Source organism: Mustela lutreola, chromosome X (genome assembly GCF_030435805.1).
Source record: "Mustela lutreola isolate mMusLut2 chromosome X, mMusLut2.pri, whole genome shotgun sequence".
NCBI classification, from domain to species: domain Eukaryota; kingdom Metazoa; phylum Chordata; class Mammalia; order Carnivora; family Mustelidae; genus Mustela; species Mustela lutreola.
Genome location: NC_081308.1, coordinates 14,253,266 through 14,280,250, shown reverse-complemented (window position 1 = coordinate 14,280,250; position 26,985 = coordinate 14,253,266). Strand labels below are relative to the sequence as shown.

General features: G+C 37.3%; 1 protein-coding gene across 3 annotated transcripts in view; it reads left to right on the top strand.

Annotated features, from left to right (window-relative positions):
- The window catches only part of SCML2 (Scm polycomb group protein like 2), a 105,644-nt gene that overhangs the window by 34,763 nt on the left and 43,896 nt on the right, over positions 1-26,985 (top strand). For all 3 annotated transcript variants that reach the window (XM_059158004.1, XM_059158005.1, XM_059158006.1), the window contains exons 5-6: positions 3,737-3,825; positions 15,339-15,582. In XM_059158004.1, coding sequence (XP_059013987.1) covers positions 3,737-3,825; positions 15,339-15,582 — 333 coding nt within the window. The remainder of the gene's footprint in view (positions 1-3,736; positions 3,826-15,338; positions 15,583-26,985) is intronic.

Genomic DNA, 26,985 nt, shown 5'->3' with positions numbered 1-26,985 from the left:
TCTTTGAAAAGGAGGAGATTGATGGAACGTTATAACAAAGGTTTCTAAGGACAAAGCTCTCAATTTTGACCAAGTTATTGAAAGCTAAAAAGTATGTGACTCCAGTTTTGGAAAAATTGTTTTCTTTTAATATTTACTTATTTTAAAAAGATTTATTTATTTTAAAGAAAGAAAAAGCGTGCGTGTGCAAGGTGGGGTGGGATAGAGAGGGAGAAAAACTTTAGCAGACTCAGTGTTCAGTGCAGAGCCTAACGCAGGCCTCGATCCCACAACCCCAAGACCACCACCTGGGAGGAAACCAAGAGTCCAGCAGTACCATCCAGGCATCCCTGTTCTCTCTTAATATTTATTTAGATGTACTCCAGGGGTGCCTGTGTGGCACAGTTGGATAAACATACAACTGCTGGTTTTGGCTCAGGTCATGATCTCAGGGTTGTGAGACTGAGCCCTATGTTGGGCTTTGTTCCCAGCACAGAGTCTGCTTGAGACTCTTTCTCCCTCTCCTTCTGCTCCTACCCGCTGCACTCACGTGCACTACCCCCAAATAAATAAATAAGTTTGAAAAAAAAAAAAAGCCTGGGGGCACCTGGATGGTTCAGTCTGTTAAGCGTCTGCCTTTGACTCAGGTCATGATTGCCAGGATTGTGTTGGGGTTGGGGGGGGAGTGGTTCCTGGATTGAGACCTGCATCAGGCTCCTTGCCCATCTCCCTCTGCCTGTTTCTCCCTCTCCCTGCTTCTTCCTCTCCCTCAGCGTGCTGCTCCCCTTGCTTGTGTTCTCTCTGTCAAATAAATAAATAAAATCTTTTTTTTTTAAAAGCCTGGTCTCCCCAAATATTTAGATGTCCTCTGATATTCTGTAGAAAATAAGTTATTTCCTTTATTACTTCTACAGTCTTTTTTTAAAAAAAGATTTTATTTGTTTGTTTGAGAGAGAAGGAGAGAGCATGAGGGCAGGATGAGGGGCAGAAGGAGAAGCAGACTCCCTGCTGAGCAGGTAGCCCCATGCGATGCAGGGCTTGATTCTGGGACTCTGGGATCGGGATCATGACTGGAACCAAAGGCAGATGCTTAACCAACTGAGCCACCCAGCATCCCTGTTACTTCTGTAGTCTTGAGTGAATGGTATATATTAGTTTTTGTTTCTTCTTTACAATGCTGAAAATGAACATTCTCTGTTGTAAAGCACAATGAGAGAATGGATTTCTTTTTTTTTCCTACTATAGTTAAAAATACCCTGAGATCCCCAAATTTAAGATTTTAATAATTACCACTCTTTCAGCAATATATTTTTATACTTTTCTTGCTCTAATTGTTAATTATTCCTAATTTGGTTTAACATACTAAAAAGTAACTAATTAGAGATATGTTATTCCAAGAAGGTGGTTTGGGGTGTGTGAATTTTCTGCCTTTTGCCTTCTTTTCTTTCTTCATATCATTTATATTTTAAATAGCTCTTAAATCATATAGAATTCTGTACGAGATAGAAGTGTAAATCTGAGGCATAGTGTTTCCCTGTTTGGATTTGATTTCTGTTTACAAATGATAATATGTTTGTGAATTTTGTTTAAAGGAAGTATAACTGTTGTGATTGCCAACATTTCAAACACATAGCCAGATTTATGATCATTCTTATTTCAAATTACTTTTAGAGTTTTTTAATTAAAAGTATGAAATACTTAGCAGTGCATGATGATTAATACGTATTTTTTTTTTAAGATTTTATTTATTTATTTTACAGCGATCACAAGTAGTCAGAGAGGCAGGCAGAGAGAGAGGGGGAAGCAGGCTCCCCGCTGAGCAGAGCCGGATGCGGGACTCGATCCCAGGACCCTGAGATCATGACCTGGGCCGAAGGCAGAGGCTTAACCACTGAGCCTCCCAGGCGCCCCGATTAATACGTATTTTGACAATACATACTAAAAATGCACAATTTTTGCCAATTTGCTCATTAGGTGCTTTGAATAGTTTATTTTCCATTTTAATATAACACCACTTACTTGGTTTTCTTTTTTCAAAGGTTACTTAAACATTAAAGGTTATTATTTAGAAGCTTTTTTTAAAAGTTTTGGCATGCAAACAGAAAAATGTGTAATTTGTGAGTGTACAGGTTATAAATTAACACATCCATATAACCATAACCCACATCACGAAACAGAATATTATTAGCACCCCAGAAGCCCCACTCCTGCTGATCCCTAGTCATAAACCTCCCAGTCCCAAAGGTACCACTGTCTAGACTTCCTAACATGACAGATTAGTTTTATCTGTGTTTGAATTTTTATATGCCCTTTCATCTGTTTTTGACCTTTTCATCTCTGTTTTACTTTAGGCAACTAAAGAATTAAGAAAAATGTCAAATTAAGATGATGATGATGGCAGTGATGATGATTGCATGATGTAATAGGATAAGATGGGGGTTAAGAGAAAGGCACAAGGACCAGAGAATTATTTTTATGCAATATTCTAACCACAATGTGGTGAATCCATGTTGTGGTTGATTATTTATTAGATATCATTGATAATACTGATATAAGGGAGCATATAATAAATCCCCTCTCCCCCCATTTTTTTTCTCTCAGATTAAGGGGATTTTGGTATAGGATTATTATAAGATGACATTTTGTCTGGACTTTTTTGCATGTTTAATCCTACTGGACCCAGTGCCAGTGATTGCCAGTGATTCCTGTGCCTCCCTATCTTAATGCATGTATCCATCAGGGATGCATGTCAAGTTCTCTTTAATTCTGGCATCAGGGCAGGCAAGTGGTGTATGAAACGGATTGCCCCCAGAAAGCAATAAAACTAGCAGACCTCTGCCCCCTGTTGCATGTGCCAGATGCTGTGATATTCACCATTAATTGATGAGATCTTGAAAAAAAAAGACATCCGATGAGTGTATTTTGATTTCATCTGATACAAATTCTAAGAGAAGATCTTGTTTAGTGTCTGTAAAGATTGCTAAAGTAAGACCTATCTTTTTTCCCAATATTACATGAAAAATTTCAAACATACAGAAAAGGTGAAAATATTTTACAGTGAACATCCACATACCCACTACCTAGGTTCTACCACTGTTATTTTACATGCTTGCTTTATCACTTAACTATCTGCTCTTCTATTGTTTCATCAGTTCATCTTAGTTTTACGTGTATTTCAGAGGAGGTTATTGATGTTAGTACATTTCTCCTAAATACTTTAGCATGGATGTCATTAGTTAGGGTTCAGTGTATTTTTTTTTTTTTTAATTTTGAGGTGAGGTTTTTATACAGTGAAATACATCATAAGTGTACGTTTGCTGAGCTTCACAGAAAACTGTCTTTCTGAAAAGAAATAAGGCAGGGATTCTAAGGAAAAAGAAGGGGTGGAAGTCTGCAGCCTTTGCTGTGCTTGTGTGGCTGTTGGTAGGGACTGGAAGCTCTTGTGGGTTTTAGCTTGGTTCACCCCTAGTATTGGGGCCCATTCCTAACGTACATATGTGTATGTTGGTGAACTCTAGCTAGTGGCTTCTCTCAAATGAGAGTTTTTACTCCAACTGTAGCATTGTTGCCAAATAGTGCAGTGGGGACAGTGGAACTGATCAGAGGGTGCATCTGCTTCTCTTAGCTATTTCCTTAGTTTCTCAATAAGAAAGTCATTCTCTGGGGAAGAATGGTAAACAAAACCTATTTTTTTTTATACCAATTTGCTCTAATATCACGGAGAGACTTTTTCATACTGATTTATTTTATAAAATAGGGTATCAGATGAATGCGTCATCTTGGCCAATGTTCCTCTTACGAACACTGAATGGATCTGAAATGGCACCTGCAACAATCTTTAAGAAGGTAAGAAAGATACAAAAATCTTCCATCAACTTGGGCTATAGCTTTATTATTTTAATGGGGGCACTTAAATGTTTCATCTTCTTGGATATGGGAAAAAAAATTCTTTTTAAATTACTGGATTGACACGTGTGTTAATCTGCTAGGGCTGCCTTAACAAAGTACCATGGACTGGGTGGCTTAAACAATAGAAATTTATTTTTTTTCACAATTCTGGGAGCTAGAAGTCCAAAATCAAAGTGCCATCAGGGCTGGTTTCTAGTGAGGCCTCTTTCCTCAGCTTATAGATGACCACCTTTTCGTTGTGTCCTCACATGGCCTCTTCTCTGTGCCTGTGGGGAAGGAGAGGTATCTCTGGTTTCTCTTCCTCTTATAAGGACACCAGTCCTTTTGGGTTAGGGCTCCACCCACATGACCTTACTTATTAACCTTTGTTACCTCTTTAAAGGCCCTGTCTCTGAATACAGTGACATTGGGGATTAGGCTTCAGTTTACAAATTTGGGAGGACATCATTCAGTTCATTACAGTGACTTAAACAACAGAAATTTATTTTCTTACAGCTCTGGATGCTAGAAGTCCAAGATCAAGGTATCAGCGGGCTTGGTTTCTTTTGAGGCTTCTCTCCCTGACTTGTAAATAAATGGCCGTCTTCTCTTCCTGTCTTCACAGGATCTGTGTGTCTGTGTCCTCCTTTCCTCCTCTTAGGAGGATACCAGTCATTGGATTAGGGCCCACCCTAGTGACCTCATCTTAACTTAATTAACTCTTTAAAGACCCTGTCTCCGACTGAAATCACATTCTGAGGTACTGGGGTTAGGATTTAAACATGATTTTGGCAGGGGTAGGGACACAATTCAGCCCATAACAGCAAGTCATTAAAAAGTCTCAATTAGAATCACCCACTAGTCAAAATGAATTTGTATCCACTTTCTTCACCTTAGATATGAAAGGAGTGCTCTACTGGAAGCAAATGTTCATTGCTATTTTTTCTTTACCTTCAGAAGTGAAGCTTCCCCTCACTTTGCTGTTTGCTGTATTAGTCATCTTTCGACATTGGAGAAATGATGATGGGCCAGAAAACCACTTGAAAGTTACTTAGATTTGGTTTCAGAAGTAAAAGAATGTTAAAAACAGTCATCAGAAAGAATTTGTTATAGGGAAATATTTGTTATATAACAAAGAGGGAAAATTCCAAAGATAGTTTATGCTCTTGAGAAAATGTTGAAAGAGTACACTATGTTAAGAAACAGTGAATAATAGCCAAGTTCTAGTTAAATTATGGGTCAAAATATTTCTTTCTCACCCTCTGTCCTGATTCTTTTTTCAGTCACTTAAATTTTATTACAGTTATTCATGTCAAGAATGGTAAATATTGTAGTTTTTTCTTTAAAAAGGATTCAACAATTCTGTACATTTCTCAGTGCTTATCTCAAGGTAAGTGGACTCTTAATCCCCTTTATCTATTTTACCCCTCTCCCCGCTCACCTCCCTCTGGCAACTACCAGTTTGTTCTCTGTTTAAGAGTCTGTTTTTTGGTCTCTTTTTTCTTTGTTTTGTTTCTTAAATTAACCATGAATGAAGTCATATGGCATTTATCTTTCTCTGACTTATTTCACTTAGCATTTTACTCTAGCTCCATCTATGTTGTTTCAAATGGCAAGATCTCTTTCTTTCATGGCTAATATTCCGTTGTATATATATGTGTATGTACCACGTCTTTACCCATTCATTTATGGATGGACACTTAGATTGCTTGCATATCTTGGCTATTGTATATAATACTTCAGTAAACATAGAAGTGCATTTATCTTATCAAATTAGTGTTTTCATTTCCTTTGCATAAATACTCAGTAGTGGAATTACTGGATCATAGGGTAATTCTATTTTTAATTTCTTGAGGAAACTCGGTACTGTTTTCCGCAGTGGCTGCACCAGTTTGCATTCCCACCAACAGTGCACCAGAGTTCCTTTTTCTCCATATCCTCACCAACCTTTATTATTTTTTATCTTTTTGACTTTAGCCATTCCGGCAGGTGTGAAGTAGTATCTCACTGTGGCTTTGATTTGCATTTCCCTGATGATAAGACGTTGAACATGTTTTCATGTGTCTTTTGGCCATCTGGATGTCTTTTTTGCAAAAATGTCTGTTCAGGTCCTCTGCCCATTTTTTAATCAGATTATTATTATTATTTTGTTGTTGTTGTCGAGTTCTATTAAATTTTTTGTATATTTTGAATATTAACCCCTTATCAGATATATCATTTGCAGATATCTTCTCCCATTCAGTGAGTTGCTTTTTTGTTTTGTTGATGGTTTCTTTTGCAGTGCAAAAGCTTTTTATTTTGGTATAGTCCCAGTAGTTTAATTTTGCTTTTGTTTCCCTTGTCGGAGGAGGCATATAAAAACATAGAAAGATGGAAAAACAGAAACACATAGAAAAATATTTCTATGGCCAGTGTCAAAGAAATTACTGCCTTTGTTTTCTTCTAAGAATTTTATGGTTTCTGGTCTCACATTTAGGTTTTTTGTTTTTGTTTTAAGATTTTACTTATTTATTTGAGAGTGAGAGAGAGCATGAACAGGGGCAAGGGCAGGGGGAGAAGCAGACTCCTCGCTAAGCAGGGAGCCAGACGTGGGGCTTGATCCCGCGACTCCCGCAGATGCTTCACCGACTGAGCCACCCAGGCACCCCCACAGTTAGGTTTTTAATCCATTTCAAGTTTGTTTTTGTTTAACAAAGTGGTCTAGTTTTGTTGTTTCACATGTAGCTGTGCAAGTTTTCTAGCACCATTTGTTCAAGAGACCCTCTTCTCCTCATTGTTGTAAATCACTTGACCATATAAGTGTGGGTTTATTTCTGGACTCTGTTCCATTGGTCTATGTGTCTATTTTTGTGCCCATACTATACTATTTTGATTATTACAATTTTGTAGTATATCTTGAAATCTGGGATTGTGATACTTCCAGCTTTGTTCTTCTTTTTCAAGATTGTTTTGGCTAAGGTTTTAAAAGTTTTTGGAGAACCTTAAAGACATAAGGATGTAAAACATCAATTAATATGATTCTTGCATTGTGAAGAAAAATACTTTGAGTGCCGCTTCAAGTAGTAAGAGTGCCTGAAAGTGGGTTAGCCCTACCACCTCCCAGTAGGGACACAGGCCCTTTGGGCCGTGTGTAAAGCATATGTGAGAAAAGTAACAAAAAAGAGAGATGTTTAGTAGTAGTCTTTATTAAACACTACTAGTTTGGGCTGTGACTTTAGAAAAGCCATCAGACTTATTTTACTTATTATCAGATTGCTTTATTAGCTAGTTACATGCCACATGTCACACATTATATCTTTCATTTTTAAAATTATGAAAGTAATTCGTGTTTGGAGAGGGGATATCAAAATACATACTTAGCTAGACTAAAGGATGCATATCTTTTTATTCATCCCATCTTTTCCTCCTTTCCAACCTTTTTTCTCTAAATAGAAGTTTTCTTTGTGTTCTCTCAGACTTTTTTTCTGTGCACTCACAAACACATATGGGCTTTTATTTTTTTAAACATAAACTTGAATATATTGTGAATATTGTTCTGTGATTTATTCTTACCCATAAAATATGTATATTCTAGAAGTCTTTCCATTTTGCTTCGTATATGTTTTAGGTTGCATTTTACTATTCTGTGGTATAGATTACCATAATTGGTTTACTCTGTCCCTAAGGATGGATATTTAGGTTGTGTCCATATTCTTGTTTAAGTCATCTGTAGTATAGAGCTTTCTGTGTAAGTGTGAAGGCTACATTTTTAGAAGTAGAATTATTGGTTCAAAGGGAATATGTGCTTTAAGTGTTGATATATATACTATTAAATTGCATCCCCAAAGGATGTTTCAAGCTATGCTCCACTATTATTGTATAGATGTTTCTATTCCCACATCTTCACTAGCATCGAGTATCATTCATCTTTAAAAATTTTATATATCTTTTTTGGGGGGAACTGGGGTGGGTGGGGATGGTATCTCATTGCTCTCATTTACACTGAACCAATTACCAGTGAAACTGAGCTTTTAAAACGTGTTTAATGGCCTTTTATTTTTCTGTGAATTACTTGATTATAGCCTTTGCCTGTTTTTCTGTTGGATTTCTGTTCTTACTCATTGATTTGTGGGTGCCCTTTCAGCCAAGTTTGAAACTTTGCCAAGAACCATCTTAAATCACCACTCTTTCTTGACCCTGGCCTCTGAAAAGCCATTTAATTAGGAAGGCCCACCCACTTAGCTTCCTAATTATTTTTTTCTTCTACCACTGCCCCTTGTGCAGGCTTTCCTCTTGCCTGAACGGTTCAGCTAGCCTTATAACTGCCTCTAACCTTCACCCTTCCACACAGCTGCCAGAAATATCTAATATAGGAGCCTTAACCACATCATTTCTTGCTTAAAACTCTTGAAGTTACCAGTTGCACTCAGAATGAAGTGTAAGTTTGTTACCTTTAAGGTTCTGTATGATCTGGATTATGGTGGCCACTCCTTCCTTGCTTTATACTTTATATTTTAAATTGCTTCTGATAGCCTGCCAATACGATGTTCCTTTTTAGAGCTGGTTATCTCTGGTTAGGGCTAAGATTCTAGTTAGGCATTAAATCCTCCAGTGTCTCTTCCCTAATTCTCCCTTTGTATTCTTATACTTCTTTAGCACCTTGTGCATATTTCAATCTTTATAGGAATTGGATTACATTATTATTTTCATTGTCTCTTTCTAGACTGTGAGTTCCTTTTGGAACAGTTAACTGTCTTTGTATTCTCAGTGTCTGTCATAGGTCCTGGTACATACTTGTTTGATAAATGAAGAAAGATGGAGAATATAGGAAGATGAATACATATAGAGGGAGAGAATGGGTTTTGTTTTGGATATGTCAGTGTACCTCTGGGAAATTTGAGGAGGGATGACTATTAGCAGACTGTTGGACGTAAAGTGTTTAGAACTTAAAAACAAGGTTTGGCTTGTGTACGTGGATATGGGAGTTTTTTAGTTTAAATGGTAACGATGGAAGCCTTGAGAATGAATAAGCTAGTCCAGAGAGTATACCTAGGAGAAGAGGGGAGTGTCAAGGTTAGAACCTTGAGAAATACCCATTCAGCTTTATGATATATGAGTAGCTATATGAGGTAATTACTAAAGGTCAATTGAGAGGAAAGCTGATTCTTGACTATTTGGTGGATAGAAAGTGTGGTTACATTAGCAAGAACTGAAGACCAGGTGAAAAGTGTCCTCAGGTAGAGTTAAATCTGTAGTTGTGGCGACAACATCGATAGTGTTCATTCCTGATGGCCTCAGTTTACTTTGTGAAATAGGAAACTGACGAAGGCTGGGAGGGAAGGATTCATACATAGATTGAATGTCTACTGTGTTCCAGCACTGCGGTAGAGAACTTACTTTCTGGTTGAGAAGAAAGTTAATAAAATAATAAATATATAATGAGGATACATAAAATTTGTCTTAAAGTGAATGGTAAATGGAACAGCAGCTATATGAGATGGGAAAAGGAATGGCCTAGAGAAAAAGAATGGCCTAATGTAAAAAATGATAATATTTTGGAGGGTTCAGCTAAGGATGAACACTAAATATATGGTACTACATGTAATAAACATGTGGGACTTTACTCCAGTAGTGTCAAGCAACTAAGTATAAATAGGTAAGTGGTCGGCGATCTTTTTTTGTTCAAAGATTTTATTTATTTATTTATTTATTTACTTACTTATTTACTTAATTACTTGGAGCATGAGCAGGGGGAGGGGCAGAGGGAGAGAGAGAATGTCAAGCAGACTCCATGCTCTGTGTGGAGCCTGTTATGGGTCTTCATCTCATGACTCTGAAATCATGACCTGAACCAAAATCAAGAGTCAGACACTTAACTGACTGAGGCACCCAGGCATCCCATGGTGATCTTGAATTAAGGTTTAGAGATAATAAAATGACAGTGGGATAAGTTGATTTTGGGTTGACATGATGTTCTGTAACCTGGATGTGGAAAAGTATTATAGAATGTTAGAGTATTTGGTCCCCTTCACTTTTTTATCTCTATCAGTGGTTCTTAACCTGGAAAGGGGGTGATTTGCCCCCCCCCCCCCATGAGACGTTTGGCATATCTGGGGACATTTTTGTTCATCACAATTGAGTGTATGTGGGGAGCTACTTACATCTAGTGGGTAGAGAGCAGGGACACTGCTAACCATCCTAACAATGCACAGAGCAGCTGCCACAACAGAATGTTCTAACTCCAAATGGCAATAGTGCCAAGGTTGAAAAACTCTGATCTGTATTAATTTCTTGGTGATCTCATCTAATTTCTGGATTTTTTTTTTTTTAAGATTTTATTTATTTATTTGACAGACAGAGATCACAAGGAGGTAGAGAGACAGGCAGAGAGAGAGGAGGAAGCAGGCTCCCCGCTGAGCAGAGAGGCCGATGCGGGGCTCGATCCCAGGACCCTGGGATCATGACCTGAGCCGAAGGCAGAGGCTTTAACCCACTGAGCCACCCAGGCGCCCCTAATTTCTGGCTTTAAATACAGTTTATGTGAAGGTGACTTTCAAATCCATATTTCCAGTTCAGGCTTTGCTTCCAACTCAGGCTTGAATATCCACTCATCAACCCCATTTGGATGTCCAACAGACATCTCAAACTTCCGCCTGAAGCCTTTCCCATCTCGAAGAGTGGCAACTGTTACTCCAGTTGCTGGGGACAAAAACCTTGGTGATTATTTCTTGCACACACTACATCTAGTCCATAAGGAAATCCTCTGGGCTTTACCTTCAAAATATATTGAAAATCCAACTACTTTTTAACATCTCCCTTGCTATCAGCTTGTGTAAGTTGCCTTTATCTCTCACCTAGATTACTTCAGTAGCTTCTTCATTGACCTCTTTATTTGTAAGCTTACAGTTTGTAATCAATACAGTAACCAGAATATTCCTTTAAAAATATAAATGAAATTATATCACTTCTTTGCTCAAAATTGTCCAGGGGCTCACCATTTTACTCAAAATAAAACTCAGAGTACTTATAGTGGCCTCCATGGTTCTACATACGACACCTCATTATCTCTCTAACTTTGTTTCCTACTGCTCTCCCACTTGCATACTAAATTGTAGCCATACTCACTTCCTTGTCCTTTGAACATGTGGACACATCTCCTGCTTTAGGGACTTGGCGCTGGCTGTTCTCTCTGCCTGTAGGTAACTGCATGGTTAATAATCACCTTTAGGGTTCTGCTCACATGTCATCTTCCATTTGAGGCTTGTTCTGATTACCCTATTTAAAGTATTTCTTTGTGGGGTGCCTGGGTGGCTCCTTCGGTTAAGCATCTGCCTTTGGCTCAGGTCATGATCCTGGCTTCCTGGGATGGAGCCTCTCATCAGGCTCCCTGCTGAACAGCGAGTCTGCTTCTCCCTCTCTCCACCCTCCCCTCAACTCATGTGCTCCCCCACCCCCTCTCTCAAATAAATAAATAAAATCCTAAAAAAAAAGGTCTTTCTTTTTAAAATTGTTTATTTATTATTATTTTAAAAGATCTTATTAGAGAAAGAATGTGTGCCGGAGGGTAGAGTGTGGTGGGAAGGGCTGGCAAAGGGAGCCTTAAGCAGAACCTGCACTGAGCATGGAGTCCATCACAGGGCTTACTCTCACGGTCTAAGTTGAAACCAAGAGTTCACCCGGTTTAATCGACTGCGCCATCCAGGTGCCTCGCCCTGTTTTAAGTTTAACACAACCCCTCCATACATTTTTCTCTGGATCTCCCTTATTCTGCTTTACTTTGTTTTTTGCATAGCACTTGTCATTTCTAACTTAGATAAATATGCTTATGTTATGGTGTTTCTCATCTTTCTCTTTACTAGCATGTGAATACCACAAGGGGGAGATTTCTGTCTGTTTCTCTGCTTAATGTTTATTAGGAGCCTTCAGTAGTGTTTGGCATTAGTAGGCACTTTGTACATATTTGTGAATAAATAAATGAAGTTTAAGGGACTAAAATTTTTGATGAGATCAAAGAAGTAGTCGATTAAAAAAGTAAGGAAGTAGAAGTTAAGGATAGAAGTCTGTGGTCAGAAGTAGACTCTGGGAATACAGCCATAAACAAAACAGTAAAAGAGCTCCTGTCCTTACGGAGCTTGCCTTCTAGCTGGGGAAATTCATAATAAACCATGCAAAGTAAATAAAGTCTATATTATGTTTGATGGTTGTACCTGCTAAGGAAAAGGGAGGGTGACATTTTAGATAGGTGGCCAGGAAGGTCTTGCTGAGAAGATGCCATTGGAATGAAGATCTGAAGAAAGGGAGAGAAGGAACCATGAGGTTACAGGGGTAAGAATATGGTGGCAAAGGGGTAATGCAGATGATGCTCACACTAGCTTCAGAATCTGTGGGATATGAGAAGAAATAGCCTTTAAGGAGAGCCGTATTGTATGTAGGTAGGCAAGGAGAGGGGTTAAAAGAGCATTCTTTACTATCTTCTATACTACCTTCTAAGAGAATAATTTTTTTCTCACAGTGAAAAGAATGAGCCCTTGTTTTTTTTAAGCTCTTGCTTTCGCAAATTATATAGATATAAATATAAATATATACACACACACACACATATATACATGTATATGTATATATATAAGTTTATTTATTTATTTGTTTATCTATCTATCTGAGAGAGAACAAGAGAGGAGAGAGGTCATCAGGAGAAGCAGACTCTCTGCTGAGCAGGGAGCCGGATGGATGTGGGACTCCATCCCAGGACTCCAGGATCATAACCTGAGCGTAAGGCAGTTGCTTAACCAACTGAGCCACCAAGGCGCCCCCACCCCAATTTTATTTTTAAGTAAGCTCTCTGCTCAACGTTGGGCTTGAACTCAGGACCCTAAGACTAGGATTTGCATTCTCTACTGACTGAGCAAGCAAGGCACCCCTACAAATTATATCTTTGTGTTTAGGAAGTCATTCAAGAACTGATGATGACAAACCATATTCTTGAAAAACGTGTTTAAAAGCAACTTTATATCATTACCTTTCGTGGACAGCAGAGGGAACCATTTTGCCAGTTATCTAAATCTGGAGGTAGCTTGTTTTGAGATAAAACCCTTTCATTTATTTATGAAAAAGGAGCAGTTCCTTTGATTTTTTAAAAATCAATATTGGTTTTCTTCCAGAGCTCTGTTAATATTTGTTTGTATGGCTATACTGATGTAAGTAGCTTTGATAGCGTATTCATGAAATGTAGAAGAATTAATAAACAATATGAAAATCTTAGAGAATAAATTGCATTTTGTCCATAATCTTTTTTTTTTTTTTTAACCTGTCAGCTAATAGTGGCATTGATGACCTACTGTTGCATTTGGGTTCTCTTTTTAGATTATAGCTTGAATCTTAAAATTCTCTTTCCTGCTCATTCCTGTCTTAATTCTGTTTTGTAGCAGAAAATGTATATTGCCATTTGAATTTAGTTCATTTTGCCACAGAAAGTCTTATTCTTATTTGGTTATATGATAGTGTAGGGCCCTAGGAACCTTATGTGTGCCTTGGATATTTCTTCCATTCTGTGCACATGCAGCACGAGTTTATCAACTGCCAAAGTTATCTTTTGTTAAATCCACCTCCTTTTTTTCCTTCCTTATGTAGTAACTGTTAGTTAACCTTTAGACCCTTCATGAAGTGGCAGTGATTCTGCTTCTTACTTACCAGCTACTTATTTATCAAATAACTTTGATCTTTGATCAAGCTGACTTTTGCCCTGCTGACTTTTGGGTGTTTTTTAAGAATCAAATCAAGATTATGTAATTAAAAGGACTTTGAAGACTTATAATTAAGGAACTTTAAGACTTCAAGGGTATAAAGGGTATCACTGGAAAAGTACAGGACAATGAGTGGGTTTAAAGGGGACATTTGAAAAGGGAATCAGCCTACCAGATATATTATTAAATTTTATCTTAGTGAAAGAATTAGTTTAAAGCTTGTTCTTCAGGTGATTACTTGGTTAATTCATTTTTTCTTAGAGAATAGATCTTGCTGTTGAGTACTCTGTTGGAAATAATATGAATAAGGTATATCTTCTTTTGAGAATCCCTTAGTCTCAGTGGAGTAAACATATTTCAAGAGTAGTTTTGCAATTGAAGGCAAGAGCATCTCCACTAAGGGGCTGTAGGAGTAGGCAGGAACTGGCCAGGGAAGCCTTAAAGAGACCAGAGGACCTGGGCTTTGAAGTGGATCAGTGGAGTTGTCCAAGCAGTTGATGTGGTAGGATGTTCCAAAGAGTTGTCTGCCTTCGTTTAAAATCTAGCTCTGATACTTCTGATATATTCGTAGGCAATTGTGCATCAGTTTTATCATCTATAAAATGGGGATAATAATTGCATTGACTTTATAGGGTTGTTGTGAGAATTAAATATATGAAAAACATTTAGAACAGTGCCTGGCATATACTAAATGATTGAAAGTTGACTTTTAATGTCATTATCCTAGCGATCTAAGGGATAGAATTGGCAGGTCTTGGTCTTTGAATGTGAGTGTTAAGGGAATAGGATGTGTCTAGCACAGTGGTTCTCAGCCTTGGATGCACATTAGGATTACCTGGGTAATTAAAATGTGCTGATGTCTGGGCCCCACTCCAGACCAATTCAGTCAATATCCTGGGGGTGTGGCCCCAAGTGATTTTGATGTTTAGTTGGACTGACAACCCCTGGTCTAGGACTATTTCCAGTCTTTTGGCTTGGATGACTAGGTCGATGATGGTGCTATTTACTAGAATAAAAAGCAAATTGAAAGAAAAGGTGTTGCTTTTAACATAGCACTTATGTTTTCTAAGAATTGGGTTAGCATTTGCATGCTTTAAATTTTTATAACTAAAGTATGCTTTTTAAATATTGGTTTCTGGATTGGATATCATAAGTGACCCCAGATTATATGATTTTCATGATCTTGTGTCTGCATTTTATACTTGGAGGTGGTTTCTTTCTTTCTTTCTTTCTTTCTTTTTTTTTTTTTAAGATATTCTCTTTTGCTGTTTATTCTCCTTGGACTTAGCAGCTTTCAACATACACTATAATTTATACATTTATTAGGTATGTATGAGTCCCTTTTTCTACATTTCTTGTTGATTGCTTGTCTCTTTTTCCCCTATCCGCACCCCAACCACTACCACCACCACCACTAGAAGGTAAGCTCCACCAGAGCAGGGATCTTTGTTATTTTTTTGTTCACTAATGAATCCTCAATTTCTGGTATAAACTATATAACACATATTTCTTAGATGACTGAATAAATTACTATCAGTCTGGTTTTGTTTCCTTCCAGGTTCTTGGCTCTGCTCCAGAGTAAGTGACATGTAGAGCAGAGTTTCAGAGAGATCTCTGAGAAAAGTTGTCTTCCTGTATTTAATTGATAAACATGGAGTTTAATTTTTGATTGCTAAAAGTTGTGAGATAACAGTTGAGCAAATGCTTCTTATAACATCTTAACAAAAAACTTTTTTTTAAATGTTTTGGTAGGAACCACCAAAGCCACCTCTAAATAATTTTAAAGTGGGAATGAAACTGGAAGCTATAGACAAAAAGAATCCTTATCTGATCTGCCCTGCAACTATTGGAGATGTTAGAGGAGATGAAGTTTATATCACATTTGATGGCTGGAGTGGAGCTTTTGATTATTGGTGCAAGTACGATTGTCGAGATATTTTCCCAGTTGGGTGGTGTCGCCTGACAGGAGATGTATTACAACCACCAGGAACTCATGGTAAGATAATAAGTGACTATATACTCTTTTATTTTATTAAATTTAGTTCTCACTGCTTTTGGCATTGAGGTTAGGACTTTTGCTCAGCTGAAGCAGCAGACAGAACAGGAAGGGCACTTTAGGCTAGAGAAGTGGAGGTAGAAGATGGGAAATGATTAGAATTTTTGAGAGCCACCTCAGCATCATAATCTGAATTAATAGTCCACATTGGAGAATATGGGCAAGCTACAGGTCACACATGGACCATTGAAACCTTGCTACTGTAAGCATTTTGGGGTGCTTAGCTATCTTTATAGTTGATATTCAGTTTAAAATTACATATCGTATTCCATTGTGTATATCTCAATGGTAGTTTTTAAAGGGTAAGGCATAACAACTGTTATATACATATTTTGCACAATTTTGGTCAGTTTTTTCACGTTAAACTGATACTTTGATAGTCTTAAGTAAAATCTACCTGTCTGCATATGAAAATTTTATTTATTTATTTATTTTTTAAAAAGATTATTTGGGAGAGAGAGAGAGAGAAAATGTGTGAGTGAGTTGGGGGAGGGGCAGAGGGAGAGACTCTCAAGCAGGCTCTCCGCTGAGCACCGAGCCCAGCATGAGACTCCGTCTCATGACCCCGAGATTATGACCTGAGCTGAAGTAAAGAGTCGGACATTTAACCGACTGAGCCACCCAGGTGCCTATGTCACTGAAAATTTTAGACTATGGAAGATAAACATGTTGTTATAGTCAGTTGTTTATCAGTTGTAATGCTGTGCTTCTTCCTAAATTGAATTCTATGATCACCTAGGTATTTTCTTTCTGAAAAAAAATCATCAAATACTGAGGTTCCTTAGGGACTCTTCCAAAAGCTTAGACATGCCTAACCTGGTCTTCTGAGATAGAATAAGTGCTGAGATTTAAGTGGGATCTAAGCATAGAACCTAATCATTGGCTTAAGTTAAAGATAAACTTATTAGTAGAATCAAATGTAAACATACTTAAAATTTATCCAACTAAAATTTATTTACACCGGAAAAAAAGGTGAGTGTAGAAAATGTGTAAGTAATGTACGTAGCACGAGAGCAATGGCTAGATAAAAGCATATAGTCATATTCTTGTAACTGCTGTTAGAATCTTTTTGGATTTGGGACTTTAATACATCCCATTATATTACAATGCTACATATGATGTTGTCCTTTTCAGGGACCTATTTTACCAGTTCCCTGCTGCCATAATTCTAGGAAGTAGATATTAATGGATGATTTTTGTAAAATTTAATGTGTTCCAGATCTTATGTATGTATGATACTAAGGCAGTCTCTGCCCTCAAGGAGTTTACCTTCTAGTCAAAGAAGGATAAATGGAAGAATAGGCTTTAAAAAATATGTATATATGCAGAACTAGCAATGCAAAAATACAGATGTGTGCTAGATATGAAAGGGGCCCAAAGACATCCAGTTTTTTTAGGCTGAAGGGAAAAGTGGTTGGGTAAATGAATTCTTAACAGAAAGACACATGATATGAGTATTAAGAAAGGAGGAGTTTGCCAGGCAGAATAGAGATACAGGTAGGGCAGACACATCACAAATGTATAAAATCACACAGTTTACTCTGAAAATGAGGTGGTTCAGTTTCGAACATGGTGACTTTGGAATGCATGGCCAAGAATTCTGTTGTCTTCTACTATCTGGTCTCCCTTTTTTCTTATAACACAGTTTAGCTGCCTAACATGCAGACTACTTTTACAGCCTCCCTAGCAGTTATATATATATGGCCACGGGACCAAGTCCTGGCCAATGGGATAAAAGTAGAGCTAGTATGTTCTACTTATAGGAAGTATATTAGAGATGAATGTACCCTTCTATCTTCCTTCTTTCTGCATCTGTCCTGCTGCTAGTTATGTGCTTGTTTTGGGTGGAGTTCCATCCTGAACCATGAAATGGGGACCATCTTCTAGGCATAGTGGAGTGGAAAGCAGAAAGGAGCCAAAATCCCTGAGACTTTTTGTGGAGCAGAATTTTCATACTGGCCTGTTCCAGACTGTTATTGAGAGAAATAAACTCCTGTGTTCTATGAGTAAACCACTGTTCTTTTAGGTTTTTCTGTTACTGTTGGCTGAACTTAATCCTAACAAATTCAGGGTCGGACACCAGGTGCACATACAGGTATGGAGTCCAAAAGAGATAGGTCTTAATTGACAAAGCAGGTTTGAGAGCCATCATGCTCATTCAAATAAATATGCTTTGTGTCAGGTAGGATTATAGGTGCTGTCTGGGGCAGAGGCCCATGGTAGACAGCTTACACATTCAACTGATAGCAGTAAGTGGGGGAGGTTTTGGGTGTGGCGTTAATTGTGCATGTGTAACAGAAGTAGAAAAGGACCAAGGACAGAACCCTGTGGGTAAATATTTAAAACAATTTTCACACTTGAATCACTTTGGTGGGGTGGGAGAGGGAACTTATTCAAAGGCTGATGCCCTGGAACTCATACCCAGGAATCAGTGGGTCTGGAGTAGGGCTCGGGTGTTTCCTCTGCACATGGTTTGAGGCCCAGACTTTGAGAAACACAAAAATAAGGAATGACAAGAAGATAGAAATCAATTCAGGACACTGAGAAAAAGTATACATAAATGTAGGAGATTAATAGGTTGGTTTCCCTAACAACAGGTGATGAGAGATTTTAAGAGGTATTCAACACTGTCAAGTACAGCATAAACGTCAAGAGGAGAGGAGAGCTCATTAGTGGCCTTAAGTAATAGCATGGTTAAAAAAAAAAAAAATAGGATGGTTACTAGACTACTTTTGAAAAGCCAGATTTAGAGAGCTGAGTAAATAGATGCAGAGCATTTTTTAAAAAATGTGGTTTCGTGGATACTTTCTGAGATCTGCCTCCTCTGTCCTTTATCCCACTAGGCATTTCACTAGTTAAAGTGAAATTTAGAAACTTTACTTCCGTTTATATCTCTTTACCCTCCCTCATTCATAATAAAATTTTCTTATTTACATTCATTGAGAATGAATTAATTAGACAGTGTTACAATTTTTGTTCAACTGTTAAACATAATTAGAAAATTCAGGAGAAGTAAAGTAGTATATTTACCCACATTTTTGCCATTTCAGTTCTTTCTTCCTGATTTTCAGATTCTTTTTTTTTTTTTTTTAAATCATTTCCTTTCTGTTTCAGAGAACTTTTAGTCATTCTTCTATGGTAGGTCATCTGGCAACAAATTCTTAGTTTTCCATCATCCAAGAATGTCTTTATTTCCCCTTCATTCTTGAAGGATAGTTGCTGGATATAGAAGAATTCTGTGTTGAAAGTTCTTTTCTTTTCTTTTCCATTTATTTTTTATAAACATATAATGTATTTTTATCCCCAGGGGTACAGGTCTGTGAATCGCCAGGTTTACACACTTCACAGCACTCAGCATAGCACATACCCTCCCCAATGTCCATAACCCCACCCCCTTCCCCACCCTCCCTCCTCCCAGCAACCCTCAGTTTGTTTTGTGAGATTAAGAGTCACTTATGGTTTGTCTCCCTCCCAATCCCATTTTGTTTCATTTATTCTTCTCCTGCCCCCTTAACCCCCCCATGTTGCATCTCCACTTCCTCATATCAGGGAGATCATATGACAGTTGTCTTTCTCTGATTGACTTATTTCGCTAAGCATGATACCCTTTAGTTCCATCCACGTCGTCACAAATGGCAAGATTTCATTTCTTTTGATGGCTGCATAGTATTCCATTGTGTATATATACCACTTCTTCCTTATCCATTCATCTGTTGATGGACATCTAGGTTCTTTCCATAGTTTGGCTATTGTAAACATTGCTGCTATAAACATTTGGGTGCATGTGCCCCTTTGGATCACTATGTTTGTATCTTTAGAGTAAATACCCTGTAGTGCAATTGCTGGGTTCTAGGGTTGTTCTATTTTCAACATTTTGAGGAACCTCCATGCTGTTTTCCAGAGTGGTTACACCAGCTTGCATTCCCACCAACAGTGTAGGAGGGTTCCCCTTTCTCCATATCCTCGCTGGCATCTGTCATTTCCTGACTTGTTAATTTTAGCCATTCTGACTGGTCTGAGGTGATATCTCATTGTGGTTTTGATTTGTATTTCCCTGATGCCGAGTGATGTGGAGCACTTTTTCATGTGTCTGTTGGCCATCTGGATGTCTTCTTTGCAGAAATGTCTGTTCTTGTCTTCTGTCCATTTCTTGATTGGATTATTTGTTCTTTGGGTGTTGAGTTTGCTAAGTTCTTTATAGATTTTGGACACTAGCCCTTTATCTGGTATGTTGTTTGCAAAACTCTTCTCCCATTCTGTCAGTTGTCTTTTGGTTTTATTAACTGTTTCCTTTGCTGTACAAAAGCTTTTGGTCTTGATGAAATCCCAATAGTTCATTTTTGCCTTGCTTCCCTTACCTTTGGCGATGTTCCTAGGAAGACATTGCTGCAGTTGAGGTCGAAGAGGTTGCTGCCTGTGTTCTCCTCAAGGATTTTGATGGATTCCTTTCTCACATTGAGGTCCTTCATCCATTTTCATATGTGGTGTAAGGAAATGGTCCAGTTTCATTTTTCAATCTATTTTCATATGTGGTGTAAGGAAATGGTCCAGTTTCATTTTTCTGTATGTGGCTGTCCAGTTTTCCCAACACCATTTATTGAAGAGGCTGTCTTTTTTCCATTGGACATTCTTTCCTGCTTTGTCGAAGATTAGTTGACCATAGAGTTGAGGGTCTATTTCTGGGCTCTCTATTCTGTTCCATTGATCTATGTGTCTGTTTTTGTGCCAGTACCATGCTGTCTTGATGATGACAGCTTTGTAATAGAGCTTGAAGTCCAGAATTGTGATGCCACGAACTTTGGCTTTCTTTTTCAATATTCCTTTGGCTATTCAAGGTCTTTTCTGGTTCCATATAAATTTTAGGATTATTTGTTCCATTTCTTTGAAAAAAAAAAGGATGGTATTTTGATAGGAATTGCATTAAATGTGTAGATTGCTTTAGGTAGCATAGACATTTTCACAATATTTGTTCTTCCAATCCAGGAGCATGGAACATTTTTCCATTTCTTTGTGTCTTCCTCAATTTCTTTCATGAGTACTTTATAGTTTTCTGAGTATAGATTCTTAGCCTCTTTGGTTAGGTTTATTCCTAGGTATCTTATAGTTTTGGGTGCAGTTGTAAATGGGATTAACTCCTTAATTACTCTTTCTTCTGTCTTGTTGTTGGTGTATACAAATGCAACTGATTTCTGTGCATTGATTTTATATCCTGACACTTTACTGAATTCCTGTACAACAAGTTCTAGCAGTTTTGGAGTGGAGTCTTTTGGGTTTTCCACATATAGTATCATATCATCTGCGAAAAGTGATAGTTTGACTTCTTTGCCAATTTGGATGCCTTTAGTTTCCTTTTGTTGTCTGACTGCTGAGGCTAGGACTTCTAGTACTATGTTGAGTATCAGTGGTGATAATGGACATCCCTGCCGTGTTCCTGACCTTAGTGGACAAGCTGAAAGTTCTTTTCTTTAAGCCCTTGAAAAATGTACTGTATCTTCCTTCTGGTTTCCGCGGTTTCTGCTGAGAGGTTTGGTGTTACTCGAATTGTTTTTCCTCTGTAGATTCCATTATGATTTTAAGTTTGTTTTTGCACTAGTTCTTCTAGTGTTTGCTTTATGCTTTATCTATTTTTGTGTCTACATTATCTGGTATGTACAAATTTTCAACTGCTGTAGTGTCCTGGTCAGTTGAACCTGCTGTAGTAACCCTCTTTATGGTGACTTTTTTTTTTTTTAACCTTAGAATCTGCTTTATCTTATATTAATGTAGTTATACCAGCTTTTGTTTGGTTGGTGTTCTTGGTCTCTCTGTTTCTAATGTTCAACATTTATCTAGTCTTATCTAAAAAGATTCATTTCTTGTAAATATTTGGATTTTGATTTTTTGGCTAATCAGCCAGTCTGGTTTTTTAACTGGAGCTTTTAAACTACTTATATTTATTGTGATTACAGACATATTTGTTCTTGCTCGATGAGCAAGGAGCCTGATGTGGGACTTGATCCCAAGACTCTGGGATCATGACTTGAGCCAAAGGCAGATGCTTAATGATGGAACCACCCAGGCATCCCTGTGGCCTTTTTTTTTTTTTTTTTTTTTTTTAAAAAAAAAAAAAACAAGAACATGCTGTAGGTTACATTTGTACTTTAAAATAATTACTTTTATTTTGAAAATGGATTATTCTGCATATTCTGGTTTTTTACCTACTTTTTCATGATACAAGGTGATTGTGTTCCCATGTAAAATATATCCCTACAAAATTATATTTCTGTGTTGTATTACGTCATATAGGTATACCATAATTTAGCCAAACTTCTATTTTGTTTGACATAGATGATATGATGAATATATCTTTGCATACCTCTGTTTCCGTAGAATAAGTTTGCTGGGTTAGGGGATATGTTTGTTAGGTTGACAAATACCCATTTCCATTCCTGTTAGAGGTGTGTGAAAGTGGTTTTTTCCTTCTCTGGTCATCTTTGGGCATTATCTTATTATTGTTGCTAATTAAAAAAAACATTTTTAAGGGACGTCTGGGTGGCACAGTTGGTTAAGCATCTGTCTTTGGCTCAGATCATGATCCCAGGGTCCTGGGATAGAGTCTGCATTGGGCTCTTTGCTCTCTGGGGAGCCTGCTTCTCTCTATGCCTGCTGCTCCCCCTGCTTATGTGTGCTCTTTCTCTCTCTCTGACAAATAAAATCTTTAAAAAAAGTTTTTAAAATTTTCATTTCTTAAATTGTTAGATTTGATCTTTTTTTCCCCCCCATGTACCTTGGCCATTAATATATATTTATATTTATAATATATTTATATTTATATTTATATAAATATATATTTATATATATAAATATATAAATATATATATTTATAATATATTTATATTTATATTTATAATATTCCTGTGAATTACATTTCCCCCTTTTTTCTTATCATTTCCTTTCTTGTTGATTTTTTTTTTAAAGAATTTATTTATTTGACAGAGATTACAAGTAGACAGAGAGGCAGACAGAGAGAGGAAGGGAAGCAGGCTCCCCGCTGAGCAGAGAGCCCGACATGGGGCTCGATCCCAGGACCCTGGGATCATGACCCTAGCCGAAGGCAGAGGCCTCAACCCACCCAGGCGCCCCTCTTGTTGATTTGTTTTGAGTGCTTCATTTATTGCACATAGCAATAAATGTCAAAAAGTAAAAAAATAAAAATAAAAATAAAAAGTTAATCATTTGCTTTTTTTCAAATTATAGTATAGTTAACATAAAGTGTTATATTGGTTTTAGGTGCATAATATAGTGATCCAATAAATCTGTACATTATTCAGTGCTTATCATGATAGGTGTACTCTTTTCTAATTTATTTTTTTATTTTAAAGATTTTATTTGTTTGAGAGAAACAAAGCATGAGGGGGGAGGAGCAGAGGGAGAGGGACAAACTGCCTTCCTACTGAGTGAGGATCCTGATGCAGGACTTGATCCCAGGACCCTGAGGTCATGATCTGAGCCAAAATTAGATGCTTAACTGCCTGAGCTACCCAGGCATCCCTATGATAAGTGTACTCTTAATCCCCTTCACCTATTTCACACATCCCCTCTGGTAACCATCAGTTTGTTTTCTATAGTTAAGAGTTTGTTTCTTGGTTTGTCTCTCCTTTGCTCATTTGTTTTATTCCTTAAATCCACGTATGAGTGAATCATATGGTATTTGTCTTTCTCTGACTTATTTCACTTAGCATTATACTCTCTAGCTCCATCCATATTGTTGCAAATGGCAGGATTTCATTCTTTTTTATGGCTGAATAATATCTCTCTGCTCTGTGTGTGTGTGTGTGTGTGTGTATACACACCACATCTTTATCCTTTTATCTATTAGTGGATACCTGGGCTGCTTCCATATCTGGCTATTGAATAAATAATGCTGCAATAAACCCAAGGTGCATATATCCTTTTGAGTTAGTGTTTTTGTATTTTGGGGGCAGGTACTCAGTAGTACAGGTTACTAGATCATAGGGTAGTCCAATTTTTAACTCTTTGAGGAGCCTCCCTGCTGTCTTCCAGAGTGTCTGGCTACACCAGCTTGCATTCCCACCAAAAGTACACAGCGGTTCCTTTTTCTCCACCCTTACCAACACTTGTTGTCTCTTGTGTTTTTGATCTTAGCCATTCTGACGGGTGTGTGGTGGTATCTTATTGTGGTTTTGATTTGCATTTCCCTGATGATGAGTGATGCTGAGCATCTTTTCATGTGTCTGTTGGCATCTGGAGGTCGTCTTTGGAGAAATGCCTGTTCATATCTTCTGCCCATTTTTTAATTGGGTTATTTGTTTTTGTAGGTGTTGAGTTGTATCAATTCTTTATTTATTTTGGATACTAACCCTATATTGGATATGCCATTTGCAAACACCTTCTTCCATTCTGTAGGTTGTCTTTTAGTTTTATTGATTGTTTCCTTTGCTATGTAGAAGCTTTTTATTTTGATGTAATCCCAGCATTTTTTTTTTTTTTTTTACTTATCTCCCTTGTCTCATGAGAAATATCTAGAAAGATGTTGCTAAAGTTCATGTCAGAGAAATTACTGCCCGTGCTCTCCTCTGGAATTTTTATGGTGTCAGGTCTCACATTTAGGTCTTTAGTCCATTTTGGTTTTAATTTTGTGTATGGTGTGTAGTGTCATAAAGTAAAAATTATTTTCTCAGTCATTTGCTTTTTAATGTTATTTATGGTCTTTAAAAATATGCAGAAATATTAATTTTATTGGCTTGAATATTATATAATATAAGGGTCTAAAATAAGGTTCTTAGCTAAATAATTTCAAAAGGCACACAAATAATGTTTAATGAATTGAATTTCATAAATTTTAAAAAATCTGCATTGTTTTTGTCCATTTTGAATATTTCTTTTTTTTTCATTTGAATATTTCTTAAACACACTGGAAATGTTTGGTGTTCAATGTTCATATAACTGCTTTTCCAGCATTTTTTACGGATATTACACTTAAAGCTTTTTCAAATACTTAATGACTAAAGATAATTCACTTGCATAGCTTCTTAAAGAAATGTAATGAGGTATCCATGAATGCCACTTGATTTTACTTTACATTAAAAAAACTACTTATTAAAGCTTGACTGGCTTTTTTTTTTTTCAAGAATAGTGAAGTTTATTTTTTTTTCTCCCTGTGTTAACACTTCTATAATCAGAAACAGCCAAGTTCTTTTTATGCTTATCATTGGTAGAAAAATTCACTGGGAAATTTACCTTGGGTAGAAAATTCAGCAAGCTACGTGTCTTTTTTCCCTCTTGTTTATTTAGGTTTTCCTTTCTTGGCCCTTGTTATGACCCCACAATCTTTCAAAGCCCCTCACTTCTGGTTGGTGCTGTCACTGCTCATCAGATTTATTCTGGAGACCTGTACAGGGTATCTGGTGAGAAAAAGGAAAGAACTATGTGTGCTACTATGTCCTTGACAACTTAAAGAAGGCTGAGTCAAGTAAACTAAAACAAGGCCCATTGTAGATTTTTTTCTTCTTGAAGAATTTATCTGATCTTGCTGTTTTCTGTTTCAACTTGTTCCCTACCTCCTTTGTATTTTATATCTTTGTTCTCTCTGAAAAAATGATAGAAATTTAAGAATGCTCTGTAAACTCTTGATTTTTTCTCACATTGCCCTTGTTTTGTCTCTGGCACATATAGTTACAGGATTTATAGCCAGTCATCTCATTAAAGTCCACATATTAAATACATGAAAGAGCAGTACCTGGAATCCAGCAACTTAGAATCAGAACTGGAATTACCACGATTTTAAAGGCAATGTGTGGGTTTTTAAAAAATTTAATATTTAAATTTTTCCTTTATTTGGGAAAGCTTCTAGACAAATAGATTACTATTTTGTTTCTTTAATTTTATTTATAAACACAAGAAATGTAGGTTTCTAGTCTTGAGAAATTAGAAATACTCAGAAGCAGAGGATTCTTTTTTTTATTTTTTTAGATTTTATTTATTTATGAGAGAGCTTGGGGGGTGGGGGTGGGGAACCAGAGGGAGAGGGAGAAGCCTGCTCCCTACAAACCCCTGTGGAGCTCAAACCCCCTTTGGAGCTCTGAGATCATGGCCTGAGCCAAAGGCAGATGCTTAACTGACTGAGCCACAGAGGTGCTCCCAGAAGAAGAGGATTCTTAGAAAAATTTGCCCTAATACTAACTTTATTCTCATATTGTGGGATATTCAAAGTTGTTGTTTAGGCATCTGGGTGACTCAGTGAGTTAAGCCTCTGCCTTTGGCTCAGGTCATGATTTCAGGGTCCTGGGATCGAGACCTGCATGGGGCTCTCTGCTTGGCTGGGAGTCAGCTTCCCCCTCTGTTTCTGCTTCTCTGACTATTTGTGATCTCTCTGTGTCAAATAAATAAATAAAATCTTAAAAAAAAGTTTTGTTTATAAATTGCTACGTTGGAAACCATTCTACCTGGCTTTAGAGGTACTTAAATACTTTTAAAGTTAACTATGTAAATTGAAGTTACATAATTCCTAAAACATTAATGAATTAGTTTTATTTAACTTAGCTTCATGCATCACTGATTATAAATTAATGACCTACATTGGTGCGAAGTGTCATCTTGTAGCCTAATTTTTTAAGCAATTGTGACCACACAGACCAGGAAGGAGGGCAGCAAACTTCCAGATGCTTTGAGTATAAAGTTGCAGGATCCCAAGGGTTTAGAGGAATTCCTCTGCTCCAAAGGGAACTGTGGAGGAGGGGAAAACCTAGAATCAAGAAGCATTCCTGTCTAGTGGTACTAGAGGCCATCAGTGACTATCTTAACTCATTTCTTGATAAAATCCTTCAACTACTGGGTTTCCTGCCCCCATCTCTCACAGAAAAAGCTTTAATTTCTAGGTGGAACTCAGAGGTAACATGGCATTTCTTGCACAACTTTGTAAAACACTTTAGATGATGTTTGATGAAACTGGCATATTAGATTTTCTTTGTTGGTAATTCAGACAAAATTTGTGTGAATAGGAACTTCCTTCTGAAGATTCAAGTGAAATGTTTCAAACAGATTTTTAAGTCTTGGGCACTGTCAGCTGCTGCTTTGAATGCGGGCTTATTTTGTGGGGTGTGTGTGTGTGTGTGTGTGTGTGTGTGTGTGGTGTATATCTATGGCTTAGGGGTTTTTTAAATTAAAATTTTAGGGGTGTGGGTTTTAAAATCTAAACTTTTGATCTTTTTAAAAATTGAAACTAGTCATTTTATATGGTGGCCGTATTTCGTAAAGTCCTTCCTATGGAGCATTTTCGTATCGAACTGTTTCAAAGTTAGTCTTTTGAGAAGCATTTCAAAGCTTCCGTTGAATAAACAAGTG